The sequence below is a fragment of the Sciurus vulgaris genome (genome assembly GCF_902686455.1).
Source record: "Sciurus vulgaris genome assembly, chromosome: 7".
NCBI classification, from domain to species: Eukaryota; Metazoa; Chordata; class Mammalia; order Rodentia; family Sciuridae; genus Sciurus; species Sciurus vulgaris.
Window position 1 is genome coordinate 63,688,717 of NC_136467.1, and position 18,545 is coordinate 63,707,261.

Here is an 18,545-nt window from a genome sequence, read left to right on the forward strand (position 1 = left end):
TTTATTTGCATGTCCATCCAGTTAAAAGCATCCCATGGATAAAGAATTTCCTGCACCTATAAAACATTAGAGGCCAAGTAAACAGCATTAGTACATTTCCCAGAAGGTCTGTCAGTCACATGTTTTTATAAGGGAATTTAACTGGGACATCATTCTTTTCTGTACCCTTCTGCCCCCATAGAGAAAATAGAATGCAGTCTTGCTGCTAATCCTTCTGTATGTATACACACACACACACACACACACACACACACACACACACACACACCCGCATGCATGCAACATGTATATGTTTAAAGTAGTCGTATTTTCATAAATATTTTGTAAATTATAAATGAATATCATAATTTTATATTTATAAATATTATAAATGATATATAATTTATGTTATAGGATATTTTATGCATAATATAATTATGTAAATATATAATAAACCTTAACATAATATGTTGTGTATGATACGGATATACAATTCATAATTATGTATATACTAATTCATCCCCCATATTATCATCTCCATAAAGTAACCCTATTTCAATTATGTACCTTCCTCATAATCATTTGCTAAATAGTTGTTTATTATCTTAAAAATATTTTTAAATTTCTTAACTGGATATTAAAGATGATTAAATCCTGTTCTTCTGTCTGATTTGAACCTCCATATTTCTGTTGATAAGTAGACAGATACATGTTGACTACCATGGATGTGATTCTCATATATGTATTAGTGCAGTGCTCATGAATATTTAATAAAAGCAAAGTTCCTGGTTTTGTTTGTTGTTATTACCACATGTGCCCCGTAGATGGCAGTGTTTCACATCATTCTTATTTGTTACTAATGTACAACTGTTAGAGTAAGCCATTCCCGTGAAGTTTCTGTCCATGATCTGAAATTACATGCTAGATTAGGGACTAAATTCCCAACATACTTGAAATGATGGGGAGAAAGTTAGAAAAGACAGAAATATAAGAAGTCTTAAATCTGTTGTATTTAACAACACTGATCTGATATTAGTTGTCTTGCTAATTTTGCATTCACTGAGTAGGGAGACTGTCCAAATTTAGATTTTTTTGTGAGGGGAAACATCATGAAAGTTTAGTGCCTCATCTTTGAGTTAATGATAAATCTTTAAAGCATCATTTTTGTATAATTTTGAACGATTTTCTTTTTTAAATATCTGTGGTTTATAGAGCTTTGGAATTTGGTTTGGAACATAAAATTCCAAATTATTCCTATTTCAAATAAAGTATTTCTCACAGGACTTCATCATATTAAAATGATGTTATACTTTTAGATTAAAAACATGGTTGTTTTATAATGGATTTTTAGCAGAAAAATGTCTCTGGTGTTTGTTAGGGGACCATGTATTTGACATCAAATGATTTAAAAATTTGTTCAATATGTTTTGTATTTTTAATAATAATTTTAAAACCAAATATAACTTCTAGTTCTTTGAAGATTACTGTGGGCACTATATAGAACTATAGTGTAATTGAAATCATTCTAATTACTGTATACTATGAAGGAGTTTTCTTAAATAGTAAGTGTGATAATATCCCATTATTTTGAGTTCTTTGCTTTTGGTTCAGTTTGGTTTGGGTTTTTGCTGATATCCATATGATTTCTTTATTGGAAACAAATTGATGGTAAGGTGTTCTGTATGTGTATGTATTTTGATTTCCACCCAATTCTATCAGTTTTTGATCCTCCTTACTTATCCTTCTACATATGTTCTCTGCATGTGTGTCTTATTCACTTCTGCATCCTTAGTTCCTACAGATTAGGTGTTAATGCTGTGTAGATGGAAGAGTGATTCTGAAAGTATTACTATTATTCATATTGAACTAATTTTCTTATACTCATTGAGTCTCCTAGACTGAGCTAATTTGTCAATGACTTCCTCAAAAAAACTGCTGTGACATTGATAGCAGCATCAATGGGCTCATAATGGTGCATTTTGATTACCAGGTGAATGGAGGTTTTTTTGGCGTTTGTTTGGTACCAGGGATTGAACCCAGGGGCATTCTACTACTGAGCCACATCCCCAGCCATTTTTATTTTTTTTTTTTTTTTTTTTTTTTTTTAGTTTTGAGACAAGATCTCCCTAAGTTGCTTAGGGCCTAGCATTCCTAATATGCCTTCTAAGAAAAGATCAAACACACTTTAAGCTGACTTTGAATTTGGAATCCTCCTACATCAGCCTCCTGAGCATATGGGATTACAAATGTGTGCCACTGTGGTGCTGAATGGAAATTTTGGAGCATCCATTAATATTACCTTTGTAGGTATATTACATTGTGATCAGAGAATTTAGGCTATAGATTTTTCACTTTGGGGACTTTATGGAGTTCTTGTTGACTTAATAATACATTCCATTGTTAAAAAAATTTGTTACTTGATGTAAATTCCTATGCATATTTTTAATAGTAGGGAGTGCAGAGTTCTATTCTTTATCTATTGGATTAAGGTTGTAAATTATGATCTATAGAATTTTGCATGATAAGACCCTCAGTTGATGTCTGAACTCATTTCCTTTTACAGTTTTTAGAAGATCCTATTAACAATATACATAATAATTTTTTTAGTTAAGTTAATGTAAACAACCATACTTAATTAAAGTATTAAAATAACCCATATAGGTTGAATCCACACAGAGTATGATAAGGATTCTTGGACTGTCTGCAACATTACCCAACTACCTCGATGTTGCTACATTTTTACATGTCAATCCCTACATTGGACTTTTCTACTTTGATGGCCGTTTTCGACCAGTACCTCTTGGACAAACATTTTTAGGGATTAAAAGTGCAAATAAGGTAAAGTACTCATTTCAATAATTATACTTTCCTAAAAAAATACTTATGTTGACTTGCTATTGAATATTTGTCTGGGGATAAAGACTGCAAAAGACCATTTCAGTAGCATTCCTAATGTGCCTTCTAAGAAAAGATCAAACACACTTCCTCAATGACTGGTTATAGAAAGGTGCTTGTAGTAGTTTGCATTGCTATTTTCAATGTATATTTTGTATTCTTAGTTATTAAAATTTCAAAAAGTTCCTTTGCTTGAAACCCATTATAAGATAATAAGTCCTCTAACTAAACCAGTAATATATATTTTGATAAAGTATTAACAAAAGAATAAGACTTCTTTTGTAGTTGAAAAATAATTTCATGGTAGCAACCACAAGGGGAGATATTTTGTTTAACTTAAAATGTTTTATAATTATCATATTATGTATATAAATGTCATTTCTAAAATTCTGTATAGTGCTTCAAAAACTTTGCTTATTTAATTCCTTAATAGTACTATTTAGATTGTAAATCTGCACTATTTCAGTACTTATTACAGACTAATTTTAGAATATTAAGGAAAACTTTACTGTGTTTAAAATTTATTTTTTTTTATTCTGTTTGACAACCCATATTTTTCTTCAGAAGAAATAACTATAGGATAATATTCACAGCCTTTTGACCTCCTTAGTAAGAGAACAAGATGGAATCATGTGTTATCATGTCAAATTTGTTCTTTATTATGTTCATTTACTTCTTTCTAAAAAATATTTCATTTGTAAGTAGAGCCATTTTTACCTTATACTATTGTAATTAAAATATTCAGCCAATAGATATTAAAAATAACTGTTACAACAGATTATGTGCACTAATTGCATTGCATAAATGTAAGAGATCTTTCAAATTGTAGGGATCCTTTTCAGATTTATTCACAAATGAGTACCATGATATAATATTATATGAATATTTCAACTTTCATTGTTTTAAGTGCTCTGTAGTATTACTTGATACTTGTTTTTTCAGTCATGTTTAATATATATTTGATTATTTAGTTCATTTTAATGTATCAGAATGATAAATGTAGAACTGCTTCTTTGTAGCTTTAGATTGTTTTTTGCTTTATAATTTAAATGTTAGCAGATGGTTATCACAGAGCTATTAGGAGAAGAAAATTGTTACGGATTTTTGTCAGCCATTTTTAAAACATTTTCTTTCAACTGCATCATACACATTGGTAAATACTTTAGAACTAATTAAAATTGTTATCACAATATATATGTTAGCATCATAATCATGAAAGGAATGGTATTAGAAGATGTGCTATCAATTATTTTGAAGGTTTAGAAATTTAGCCATTTTAAAATATTATATATTTATATAGTATAAACAGTTAATTATGTTTTTTTAAATAAATGTAGACTTTTGACTTATTAAACTTATTAGTATTATACTAACTTGAATTATGCAGTGGGTAACCATTAAGCATTCCCCCAGGGTATTGTCAATATGTTTTATAACTAGTTGTTACCTTGTCATTTATTATAAAAAGAAATCCTTGTAGATTTCTCACTTTCATTCCAAAACTCAATATATGACCCAGTTGTTATAAAAGAATACGACAAAGTGCTGTAAGTAATATTCATAATTGGAGTAATGACTTTGGATAGAATTCAACCCAAAGTGTACTATAAAAGTTATTGGAATTTATTTGGTGATAATAGGGTTGTTTTTTAAATCATTGGTGGTGGAAATAAGTTATTCTATGATCATCTCAACCTGTTTAGCCACTATCAGTTTTAATACTTCTAGAATTTAAAAATGCTTATTTTACTGAAACAAAAAATCCAAGTCATAGTCATTTCAGACAGACATGACCCTTCTCATCCCCTTCTTGCCTGTTTGGTTAGATGCTTCCTCATCATTAATAGGGAAAACAAGACCCTTTCTTAATTCACACTTTGTATATTAGGTTTTTAATTAATCTGAAAACTGTTTCAAAAGAATAGCTCTCCTATCCATATACATTACAGAAATTGTTTCCTAGGTTCCATCTCAGTACAGCATTTGGCATTCCACCTGTAGTGTTCTTAAAACTTTGAGAATTAAACAGGAAAAATGTATAGATTATAGATTATAGAATGGAATAGAAGAAAAACAATCTTTTCTAGGGAAAACAGAGAGAACTTTGAAAGTTATTCTAAAATATCTATAACTAAGTAGTATATTATTCTTAAAGATAATGTCTCTTAAAAACTTGGCTCTCATCTGTGGGTACCAGGGGCAATCTTAATCTTTGAAGTATTTTTTCTGTAGCTTCAATGGCATTGTACTTGTTTCTTGTGGGAGGTTTTATGCATTGTTGTTTCTGTGTATACTAGTCTGAGAGGTATAAAAGGATGCATTATAATTGGCAAAGTTTTATTTATTGTTAGAAAGTTTATAACTTTCATTTGACATTTTCATGTTTTAAAAACTTTAAGATGCAGCAGTTGAATAACATGGATGAAGTATGCTATGAAAGTGTTTTGAAGCAAGTAAAAGCTGGACATCAGGTATACTTATTTTATAATTTTTTAAAGACTGCTTAATGATTAAAATTTCTGACTTAGATTCTTCATATAAAACTTTTCTTGAATTAATGAGAGTGACTCAAAGGTTTTATATCTTAATAATTGCTATAGCCCAATGAATATTCATATCTCACAAAAATATTCACAGTTGATATTGACATCCCAATATCAATAGGTCATGTTATTTTATTTGACATATTTAGTACAAAAACCAAAGTCTCTTCCTTTACATTTCTGTTCCCTTTCATCATTTGTAAAAGCACCACCCTCTATGAGATCAAAAAATTTTAATCCATATCTTCTTACATAATATAGAAATTTTTAGTGTTATATTTTTCTTACTGTCTTCATGAATTTGTATTAATTGAAATAACATTTTATACTGTTTTATGGTGTTTATGAATTAAGCAGTTTGGGAATATGGGTGTAGGTCAGTGGTTGCTTGCCTAGTATGCACAAAGCCCTGATTTAGATATCCCGCACTGTAAAGAAAAACAAAAAGAAAGAAAAGAAAATGGTGATTTTATTTTTAAACTCCTCTTTATCTAAAACTTTTCAATCGAGATTACCAGATGAAAGGTGGAATAATAATAATAATTGCTTATATAAAAATGAATCCTCGTTCAACTGTTTATGTTTCTTTGGGTAGCTTTATTAAAGGATTTATTTATATGTATAATGTTAACCTTTATGGCATGTAATGTGTTTTTCTGGCCTTTTCATCTTTATAAATTCCTTTTAAGTACATGAGAAACTTTTTTTCCCCCAGACTAAATCTTATTTGCAGTACCAGTATATAAAACATAAGACTTCATAGCATCAGACACCACCTAGTAAGCACCCTGGAAACATTTTGTCTATTTTCAGGAAGCAGTTTTAAAATTCATTTTTCTAACTTAATTTTAGCAAAATGTGCTTAGTTTTGAGAACAACATTTTTTTTATTATTCCTTTCCTCTTTATTTTATAGGTCCTCTTTCTCATATTTATTTTAAACTGTTTTAAAACCTAACTCTTTGTTAATATTAATTGAAAAATAAACCCTAATTATTGTTAATTAATTTTAAATTGATTCAAAATTATTAAGAATAATAATATGTCTGATCTTTTCTAGTTCTTATTTTTTCCCTAGCTCTTAATAAATGCCTAAAACTGATAAATTCTCTTATATTCTTTATCTCAATGAATTCTTTCAGCAGCCTCTGAGGGATACTGTTATCCTCACTTGACAGATGAAGAAAATGAGGTTCTTTGTAAAATAAAGCATGTTCTTGTCCTCTTATTTTGTTCTTCACTTTCACTATTATGTTGACTATTCTGGGTCTCCCTTTTATTTTGAACTACAAGTTAATATTTTATATCAAAATTTTTAATTTTGATGGTATTTCTTCATTCACAAGAAAAATTTTTAAATCTATGATGGATTTCACTGTAAATGAGTATTGCTAAAGATTTTTTTCTTTTTAAATATTGAAAATTAAAATGTAAATACTTTACTTTGTAACATGTAAAGGATGTTTTACCTCTAGCCAGGAAAAACACTTACCACTCCTTGCAGTATCTTTTGTAATTGAACAATTTGCAAATATTAGGGAAAAAAATCATAAAAAGCTACTAATAGGAATGTTATTGTAATGTCCCTCTAATTGAGGATATCAATCATTGTTTCTTCTGTTTAATTAGCACTTACCAGGAAAGTAAGTCTCTCAAAAGATACCAAAATCCATGGATGTTCAAGTCTCTTATATAAAATGCATAACATTTGCATTTAACGTATGTACATCATCCTATATATTTTATATCATTTCTAGATTACTTGTAACACCTAATCACAATGTAAATAGAATGTAAGTAGTTATACTGTATTGTTTAGGGAATAATGAAGAGAAAAAGTCTATATGTGTTTAGCATAGATGTGATTTTTAAAAAAAGATTTTCTGTCAGTAGTTGGTTGAATCATCATGTAGAAATCAGGGATAAGGAACACATGGATCCTTATATAGTCAGAGGGCTGATTCTACTTGCTACATTATTGTGGTTCTTAGGATTGAGTCTCATTGGAATAAATTGTTTTTGGGGGAGGTAAAGGGCAGTTTTTGCAAACTGTTTTTAGTAAGAATGACAAATTCATGTATCCATGTGAAAACATATATGTAAAATATATGGTTGTAAATTCCAAGTAATGTAGGTAAGTAGCCTAATAATGCATTTACTGATAGTAGCATGGCTACTTTAAGACCTTTGAACCTATATTTCTCTCTTTTCTTTTTTAGAACTGTAGCTTTTATCATACTGTTTATAATTGTTCTATTTTTTTTTTCTTTTTTCCTTTTTTGTTCCAAGAATTGAACCCAGGGACACATTTAACCACTGAGCCATATCCCCAGATCTTTTTATTTTTTATTTTGATACTGGGCCTTGCTGAGTTACTGAAGCTGGCCTCAAACTTGTACTTTTCCTGCCTTAGCCTTCCAAGCCACTGGGATTATAGGCATGCAGTACTGTGCCCTGCATATAATTGTTCTTTAAATATATTTATTATACTACTACAGATTTTTAAATATGATCTTATAATTAAAAAGTCTTTGATAAATAAAATGCAGTGCCTTATCCCTAAATGTTGGGAAAGGAAGCAGTTTTCTATTGGAGAAAAAATTAAATAAATGCTGTAATTTTAGGGATCCAAGGAAAACTTTCTCTTCTTTCTTTTCTTGCATAGTTCCCTCACTGTAATAGGTACTATGATGTCTCCTTAGAATCTTGATGTATAAAGCACAGATGCTCAATGGAGATATTAGGTCAGTAGAGGTGGGGTCTTATTGCCAGCTTTTCCAATTTTAGTGTAGATTCATTCATTGCTTTGCTTTTCAGAATGAAAGCTGACTAAAGGCTGGCTCTTCTTATTAAATTTTGATTTATTTTGATAAATCTGGTGCTAGTTACTAAAGACAGACTCGGATGGGATACCAAAAGATGTCTTCAGTGATGAGGGGCTGGTTTTTTCTAGAACATGGGGAACCTAGGAATTGAACACAGCTGAGGTAGAAGTTGGCAACAAGAATTATCTCTCTTTGTGTCATGTCATCCATGAGTGCCAGCTCTTTAAGAAGTGTCAATGCTAAGCTTTCTTCTCTGGTACTCACATCTAGCTAAAACTTCACTGTGGGTGTTTGTGTAATGTTTAATTACTATTTGAGAGCCTGTGGAATGACTTTGATATCTGAGATTGTATCTAGATCTGTGCTGCTCCAAACAAGAATTAGAGCAGATAACTATGACCCTTCTTTAGGCTGTTGTTCTAAGAAAGAAGGTTTAGGCTGCAGTTTCAATTTCTGTTCTTGAATGATTTGCTATGATGTTTGTTTTCTGTAATAGGAGGATTTACTTGAGCTTTGTAGAAATACTTACATATCTCCTGCATTCTTTTGATTATAAAAATAAAATGTCATTCTAAAAATAGTTTTGTTATTTTGCCACTTTACTATTATTATTGTAATTTTATGCATTTCCTTCTAGTCTTTTACCATTCACTCAGGCAACTTTTAATTTTGCTTATCCAAGCAATTTTTTATTATTATTTATAATCCATTATAAATTATAATTATACTGAATATCCACTCTTATGTTCACTCTTTAATGACTGATAAACATATTATAATGTACCTATATGATCTTCACTATTTTATTGTCTATAAGCAAGAAAAGGGGAGTCTTTTTTCAGGGTCTGATTTTCAGATATCCTGTAAGTCTGTTTGGACTAATTTTTCTAATCCTCTGACATACACATGATTATTTCCTATTTTTTTAAAAGGAGAGACGAATATATAACATGTTAAGCACCTTCTCAAGATCATACAGCTAGTTAAGGCTGGCACCAGGATTTCAGTACAGGTCTTTTTTTAATAAACTTCACATTCTTCCTTTACCATTAACTTGACATTGGCTATTTTTTATTATTGGTTATTCCTCCATTATTGAGTAGTTTAAACATTTTCAATATTCTGTTGTTAATGACAGTGTTGCTCTAATGATTATCTTTCTACCCACTGTTACTTTTTCTGTGTAAAAATTTACTTATGTTGGGCATAGTGGCAAACATTTGTAATCCCAGCTACTCAGGTGACTGAGGTAGGAAGATCACAAGTTCAAGGCCATCCTGGGCAACTTTGCAAGATCCTTTCTCAAAATTTAAGAATAAATGGGGTCTAAGGATGTGGCTTAGAGGTAGAAACGCTACTGGATCCAATACTTCAAAGAAAACAAAATGAATATACATATTACAAGTTCCCTAAAAGGGACTCAAATGACTACAGGTCTTACCACATGACTCTAAAAATACACTTCCAAATGAATTACGTCTTTTTGTCACCACAGACCTACATTAGAATATATAAATGTATGTTATTTCTTAGGAGCAATCTTATAAATGTAGTGTGATGTAAAGTTGTGACCTAGTATGCCTTTGCCATTTTGAATTTTTTTCAATCCTAAGGCATGTTCAGACACAGTGGTGTCATTCTAATGAGTTCTGTTCTTAATGTCAATTATTACCTTTAATTCACAATTGTAATAACTCAGATATGGATATCATTTTTTTGTATTTTGGTTTGTGCATTTATTTACAATTAGAAACACCTATCCTTCCCTGAATTTTTTTTTTTTTTTTTTTTTACATACTGTGACCCTGTGGTCTTTTGGCCCCTGTTCTAGTTTTATTAAAATGTGATTTCAATATCATTAGTATAAAGAAACTGAATAAAGAAGATTTAACAAATTTAACCCTTGGAAAAAGAAAAAAGCAATAGTTGGGGGAGAAAATAATCACTGCTAATTCTACTACCCAGAGGTAGCTTCTTTGGTGTATGTCCTTCCATTTTTTAAATGCATTTTCTCCCCTTAATTTCCTAGCCTTTTTTCCTCATACTCCCGTAGCTTCTCTAAACTATTGTATTTTTCTGGTTCAAGACTATGACCAATCCATGAATAGAAACAATATCATTAAAGTGTAAACCTATGCTTTGCCTAAAGTTGTTATATTTAAAAATTGTAATCCATGTGTTCTATGCAATGTTGTCCTTTTAGATTTTATATTCCAGGAGGTTGATTCCTACCAAGAAAGACTGGAGTGAACACTTTTGGTTTGGCTGCTAGTATGGCATCATGTATTCTGTGATACATAAGATTTGATTGTGATGAATTGCCTTGTCATCAAAGACTTAACGTACTTAGTAAGATAAGGAGCATGGGAAATTTGAAATGCATTGGGACTATATCCCACTGCTTAAAACTTGTCTCTGGTGTTGGTAGTATTACAAAGCCTTCAGATTATAAATATTGATCTAATAAGACAGTGGTCTTTATCATTAATGCATTCATCACAAGTTAACAGTCCTAACAGTCCTTTTACAAATAGAAGGGAGATCAGTGTAGTAGAGGAAGTAGAGGAAGGGGATTGAGGAGGGAAGAGGAAACAGGAAGGGAGGAACTGTGGAATGAAATTGATCAAATTATAATATGTACATTTATGAATATACCACAGCAAATTCTATTTTTATGTATATCTATAAAGCACCAATTTATAAAATGATAAACAAATAGAAGGAAGACCAGTAGAATAGAGGAAGGAGGGGAAGGAGGAGGCGAAGGAAAGAGACTTAAATGGAGCAAATTGTATTCCAGGCATGTATGATTATGTCAAAATGAATCCCACTATTATTGTAACTGTAATGCACTAATAAAAACATTTTAAAAAAATTAATTTTAAAAAGATCAGTGGAAGACTCTATTTTGTTTCCTAAGAGTTTTTAAGTCTGGTAAATACTCTGTATAATAATCATCTGTAACTCTCTTGTCTTCTCTCTGTGGGGACCCAGTAACAAAACCTGCTAAATAAAAGCTATAAACTTTTTTTAAGTTATTTTACAATATGATTCAAAAACAAAGCTCTATCATTTCACTTCTTCAAATTTCTTTTATTACATGAATAGTTCTAGATAAGTTGCTCAAAACTTAAATTTTCACTTTATCAGTCTTTCAATAAAAAAGTGACTGTTTAAGTCTTCTATTTTCAAGCTAATCTGTCAACTACTATTTGGCATATAAAATTATGTATCTTGATAAGTGGCAGCTTCTGCTGAATGCCTTTGTAATTTATCTAGTACTGAAATTATGGTGTAGGTACTTATAAAGCATGACTTCTACACATTTTGATTTTGAGGTTAGGGCAGATATTGGTTCGGCAAGGTTGGCAATCCTTGATGATTAGTCATTGATATTGAGATTCACAATGGGGTTTGTTTTCAGGGATTTAGAACCCCTAAGCGGATAATTTTTCCCTAAAAAAAAAAAAAAGAAAATCTTGAAGAGACATCTCAACTAAACTGTAGTATTATAGCCTATGTTTTTGTTATCAAATCAGCAAACAACCTCCAGTACAGTGAAATTTCTGAACTGTGTTTTTTCCCACTCGTAATTGAGGATCAAGATGATGTTATCCCAGTCAGTTGCTATCTTTGTGTAGGATTCCAAATGATAATTCTAAGTAAATGAATTTATATGCATCCATCTGACAGAAAATGAAAGATAGGTAGTTCTTCTCATCTAAAAAACTGACAGCTAAATTAACTCTTCAATTACATTATTCTGCTGAACATTGCTGACTGAAGTTTACATGTACTTCATTATGAGACTTTCTTTTTAAAAATTTTGTTGTACATGTAAATACAGCAAATTATTTGTAACATGTTTGTGCATATATAGAGATAAAAACAAAGTCAGAAATTTGCTTCCAAAATTGAATTATAGTTATTACTAGCTGCATATTACCCATTTTTATTAAGCAGGAAACTACATATTTAATATATTGCTTTTCTTTGTTAAGGGATAATCCACTTATTTCTTATGGGAACTATGTGTTTAAACTTCAGCTGTATTATGTTGCCATTTAAATATATTTTATCGATTAGTAGATAATAGTAAGAAATGTGTATGGCAGTCCAATCTACACCAGAAAACAAATTATATTTTCTCTAGTACCTACATTAGCCCCTCTTGTTCCCCAAAATTAAAAAAAAAAAAAAAATTACTTCAGTGAAAACTCCAGGCTTTATCTGTTTGTTTTATGTCTTACCTTCAGATTGCTTAGACTGTCTTGGATATTTTCCTGGTTTGTTTTCCCTAAGTACTTTGGTTTTATCAGAGCAGTTACTTTTCAGATCAGTATTGAGATGATTGAAGTGTGTATCCATTAAAAAAAAATGATTCTCAGGCAACTAATCATTTTTTATTGCTAAAAATTAACAATCTCCTCTTAAATATACATATGGATTCATTGTTTCTCCCCATTGAGTTACATTAGAACAGAGAAATTTCATGTTCAAAAGCCATGCTGATAGTCTCTGATCATACTATTCCATGGACTTTAGTATACCAATCATCTAAACTTGTGTGCTCATGTACTTAATAGATTTTATGTGCAGCTTTGCCTTAAAAGTATTAAAAACAGTAGGAGGCAGTTGTGTTCCACTCAGGCATGTGTGATGACAGATGGAGAAAATCTTTTCATGTTGATTTTTCAACAGTCCTACTCTGCAAGACTTCGAGCTCTTCTTGGCTACTGGGAATTAAAAGTTGGCGATTCAGCCTTTAATTTTGATCCATCTGCTCAAACTAATGAGACGTCTCATTTGTAAGCCTCTCTTTGTGTTATCCAAATGCAAGTACAGTTTTATCATTCCTGTTAATAATTCCCCTCCTCCTGTGTAACTTGCAGAATGGGAAAATAATTGATGTTTTAACTCCATTGAGATTTTTCTTATTACACAAACTTCGTTACAGCTATAGGAAAAGAAATTAGGAACTTCCTCAGACTATAACATCTTAGAAAGTTACTTATTCTTTTTTCACATTGTCAAAAGAGTTAAAACCTTTATTTACTATGTTTTTATTCAAAATCTACCTCCAATTTGAAGAATAAAAGACTGTTATTTTAGAGGAAAAAATCTTCAACCTTGAATTAATGCTAAATATCAGCCTTTTTAAAAATTTATATGTGTATCTTTTGTTTTCTTTCCCTAAAGTTTGTAAGTTATTAGTGGATGTTTCTGTTTTTAATGAGACCAACTTTAAAAATTGACTAATATTATTATATTAATTTAATTAACTACTACCTGAAGGGAATTGTTTTTATTTCTTAGCATTGTTTTTTGGGTTATATGAAAGTAGCAAATTATATACAATCAAAGCAAATTCTATCATGCTAACCTGAATGATGAAAATTTCCATTGGTCCCTGTGCTTTAAAATAGTTTTTATCCTTCAGATATAAGCATCTGTTATTGTATGGTACCAATTTTTCTGTCATAACAAATTTGTCTAACATGACTTTTCATTGTGAATTATGTGATTTTTTTTCTTTGTTCCTCCAATCCCATAAGGCATAAGCACAAAGGAAGAGAAAAGCAAAATTCTTAAGGAGACATAAATTATAACTACAATAACTAAAGATATTTCTCTTTCATCTTTAACACCAGGAATGGTATAACTAAAGTAATATTTCTGGTGTTTTTAACTGTAAGAAAATCTAAAGGAAGCATTCTCTAAATCTCTACTTTTGAAACCTCTCTCCCACCGAAAAAGCTCTGCTATATCTTATACCAAATTGAAATTACTTTATCTGTAATATTTCACAACTAAAAGTAATTTGGGGGTACTGTTAGTTCTCTGTTTTACATTTTAGTTAGTATTACAAGTATCTACCTAGGATTTTTATCTCTATATAAGAATTTCTTCAGTATATCTGTGTATAACTAATGTAGTAAAAACAGGTAATACTTTATATACATCTTTTTCATGAACAGTAGTATTCTTTTTGAGGGTGAGGAGGATAAGACATTGAAGCTATTCATTTACACATTTATTCATTTGTCAATCCCACAACCATTTATTATCCACATTCTATGGCTAAGGTGCTTGATAAAGAATTGGAAGTTCATTAACTTCCCATTTGAGTCAAATGTCCAGTGGATGATAGTTGATATAAAAATTTGGTTAAAGAAAAGACCAAGAGAATATCCTAGCATAGAAAGAATGGGTGGTAAAAATATAATGAAAAGTTTTCAATAATAATTTAATTATAATTATAAACATAGTACTTAGATTTTAAAATTGAATATTATACTTTAAGAGCAATTTCTTTGCACTGTAAGCATCATTGTACTATATATTTGGAATACTAATAAATGCATATTTTTCAGCTGAGATTAATGGAAGTACAAGATTTATTTTATTAATTTTTTGTACAGAGTATTGTCACTAATTATTAAGTTTTCTTTTCTCTCTGATAGTAAGTTAATTAGATAAATATTTGTCTCATTAACTAGAATATTTTATCATTGGTAAGTGATAACATTTCTTTCAAGTAGCCCCAAATGTAAACTTTTTTTCCATATTTTATTGGTGTATTATAATTGCACATAATGATGGAATTCATTGTTTTATATTAGTGCAGGCACACAGTATAATGATATAATTTGACAATATCATTCCCCAGTATTTCGCCTTTCTCTTTCCTCCTCCAAATGTAAGCTTTTTGCAGTGTTTAAAAGGAGTGCTTTCTGAATACTTTCAGAGTCTGATGATTAATGTCTTTTTAGGTTTTTTATGTCTTTGCATTTACTTTTCATTCTACAAAATTATTTGAAAACACAGTTACTCATTTAAGATAAACATTCTATCTTAAAATAACAATGGAGAAAGAAATTGATTTTTGAGGTGACAAAATCACCTGTATTAAATAGAAAAATTCCATTTCTGGGTCTTACTTATATTATTTCTGCTACTAGATTGATAATAAAGTATGGTTACAAACACCACATGGTCATTGGTCATCCCTTGATTTATGAACACGAAACTATGTTCATTTAAAAGAGTCTATTGTTCTTTCTGCCTTTCAAAGACCAAAGCCAAAGATGATTTGTAGATTTTAACTATCAATCCTATATCATTAATAAAATGATTATTTTTAGAAGCAAGATTTTCTGATACACGCCCTCATAGTTGAAAGCAAAATAACCAAAAGATTACATAGAAGTGAAAATAGGTGCAAAATGCTGATTTCACTTTTTATCTTTTATTTTTTAATTAATTTATGTTTTTCATGAGACAAGGTCTTACTTTGTTGCTCCAACCAGTCTGAATCTTCTGGGCTTGAGATATTATCTACTTCCCAGTCTCTTAAGTAGCTTGGACTGCAGGCATATGCCAGTGTACCCAGCTGATTTCACTTTTTACGTTACTTTTCTGACCTTTGTGATACAAAACTCTCCTTATTTTTCCTCTCTTCTCTAATCTCTTTGACCACTCCTTCGGGGGGGCTGTGGGGTGCTGGGGATTGAACCCAGGGACACTTTACTGCTGAGCTATGTCCTCAGCCTTTTATTTATTTTTTATTTCGAGATAGAGTCTCACTAAGTTGCTTGGGGGGTACAGATGTGTGCCACTGTGCCCAACTGGCCATTCTTTTTTGTGTATTTCCTTGGTAGCTTCTTCCTTCTCTATCTGGCTTGATCCTAGATCTTTTTAAAATTTTGCATTCTTTCTCAAGATTTCTTACTACTCCAGTTATAATCTTTGTAGAAATAACTCATGTATATTCCCAAACCAGAGCTCTTTTCTGAAATCTAGACCCATATGACACTGTGTGGCCTTTCCACAAGTACCTTAAGTACAGTTTGTGTGAACCAAGTTTATAATCCTTCCCAAACCAGAGGTATTCCATTATTCCTTGGTTCAGTGAATGACACAACTATAGATTTAGTTCCATAAGCAGAGAGCTAAAAGACATCCTTATCAACTCTCTCACTCTCAATCTCAATTGTATTTCCTCACTAAGGCCTATCCATTTCACCTCCTAAGTATTTCTCAAGTATGTCCATTTCTCTCTAACTCCTCCTTTTCATCCACCATTACCACCATCACCCAGTCTAATCAACAGTCTTCCTGAACTACCTAGCCACTTCCCAACTGCTCAACCTACATCTATTTTGGCCCTCTTCTACCTGCTTTGTATGCTGCAGCTCCTGGAATGATTCTTTCAAAATGTAGCTCCAGTTTGGCATTAGAATGTGTCACAGTCCTTTATACAGGCCCAGAGGTTCCCGCATTACCTCCCTCCATCACATATTCTCCCTCACTTCCACCTCTCACCCCCAAAGCCTTTTTTCCTCCTTCATCATAATAAAGTGAGAGAGAGAGAGAGAGAGAGAGAGAGAAAGTCAAAGACTTGAAGTTTACTAGCCTGGGAGGGTGGAAGCAATAAGTTCATTTTATAGAATACTTCTCTAAGTTGTAGCCTTAGTGTTTAAAATAAGTAAAGGAACGACAAATCCTTTCAGTAGATAATATAATTTTAGAGCTTACTATTTTTAAAAATTTGGATATTATATATTAAGGTAGTAATCCATTTTTCCCTACTTGGAACAAGTATATTGTTTTTAATGTTTTTTGGTTTTGTAAATTCTTTCATTTATGAATAGAATTATATTCTCTAGAAGATAAGAACCTCTTTGAAAAATACATCCACAATACCTTTATTACACTAAAGAATTTTAATAGTATTTTCTTAATTTTATGCCCTATCAAGTTAGTCTTTTCCCTATATGTCCCCTTTGTTTTAGTTGAAATCCACACAGTACATTTGATTTGTCTGTTAGGATTCTTTCCTTTTGAAATGTTTTCAAAATGAAACACCAATCATAAATATGTAGTATAGTGAATTTTGATAAATGTTTAAACCACACTACTAATAAGACAGAAAAATTCTGTCCCCTCAGAACCATTTTCTCTTTCCTCCAAACATTATTTTGATTTCTTTCTTATCATTCTGGCTCAGCTCTTTATCAAGCCTCCCTGTGTAATACAAATCACTTTTTTTCATCTTTGGCCATTGGGTAACTGTAAAGTAAAATATGAATGCAAACATATTTAGGAACAGTGCAATTTCTTGCAAACTGAAAAAGCCTGGCTGGTAGGTACTGATCATCCGCCTGTAATTGCTAGCTGGTTGATGTAGTGACAGCTCTTTTACTACTGGAGTGTTTGCATTTTCTGTTTCTCAAGGAGCATTAGCCTAGTTAAACCTATTAATAGGTTGAGAGAAAAAGGAACAGAATGTAAAATACACGCTCAAAACTCATTCCTCTCACAGACATTATTTGGCAAGAAGCTTTGTGATCACTCTCATAATTCTTAGTTCAAAATTCAAAGAATTCTATTTGGGACAAGTCTGTGAATACCTAGATTCAGACATGACATTTTTCATTCAGTGAAACACTCCTCTTCTGGTGTATTTTGATAAAGGGTTTGCTGTAGTGTTCAATTAATGGATTATGCAAATAATTATTAAAAAGTTCAAATTTTAAAATTCACTGTTTTTCTCTTCTCCTTCCCTCTGGAAGGGGAATATATTTCACCTTTGGAAAAGAATAATTGAACGGTTATGAAACATTTATGGAATATTGAGTATTGCAATTTTACTATATACATATGTAAGGAAAGTCTTTAATAATGTTTAGGTGAATTATCAGATGAATTGTTCTAGCAAGTCTTAGGTCCTTTAGTTTTCTGTCAAATTGATGCTCATTTTAAAATTTAATATACCAACTTTGTAGCATAATGGTGGTAAGTAAGTATCTTTACTATGCCATTTTCCCAGTGGACAAGCTAAATTGTAAACTGTTTCAAATAATGATTTTATACTTCTGAGGAAATAAATAGTACATGTACTGAGAGAAATTTAAATATTGACATTAAAAATACTGACAGTTAACCTATGGTCTAATACACGAGCAGATGGAAATTTCTTGCATGATTTTCAATTCATTAAGCTATGTGACACTTCCTTTTCTAGCAATTTTAGTTCAGGGAATGAAAGTGCTGATAACTGATATAAATGAGACCACTTCTTAATGTGCTGAAAGTAAAGTACAGAAAACAAATTATTAGAAAGATTTGGTGGTAATTTGATGTTTGAAATTTTTGATTTCACAATTTAATTGGTATATTATTATCTCTGAAATTCAGTTAATTGTAAAAAAAGTACTAACACAGTGTTCTAAATTTGGGGTGAGGTAGATAGCCAAGCTTTGTATTTTTTTATTATAGTTTAAGAGTATACTTCATAGCCT

General features: G+C 30.8%; 1 protein-coding gene across 1 annotated transcript in view; it reads left to right on the top strand.

Moving 5' to 3' along the window:
* Positions 1-18,545, top strand: part of ASCC3 (activating signal cointegrator 1 complex subunit 3) — a 449,567-nt gene that overhangs the window by 185,664 nt on the left and 245,358 nt on the right. The window contains 2 exon segments of the mRNA XM_079148642.1: positions 2,641-2,817; positions 5,274-5,345. Of these exon segments, the coding sequence (XP_079004768.1) occupies positions 2,641-2,817; positions 5,274-5,345 (249 nt within the window).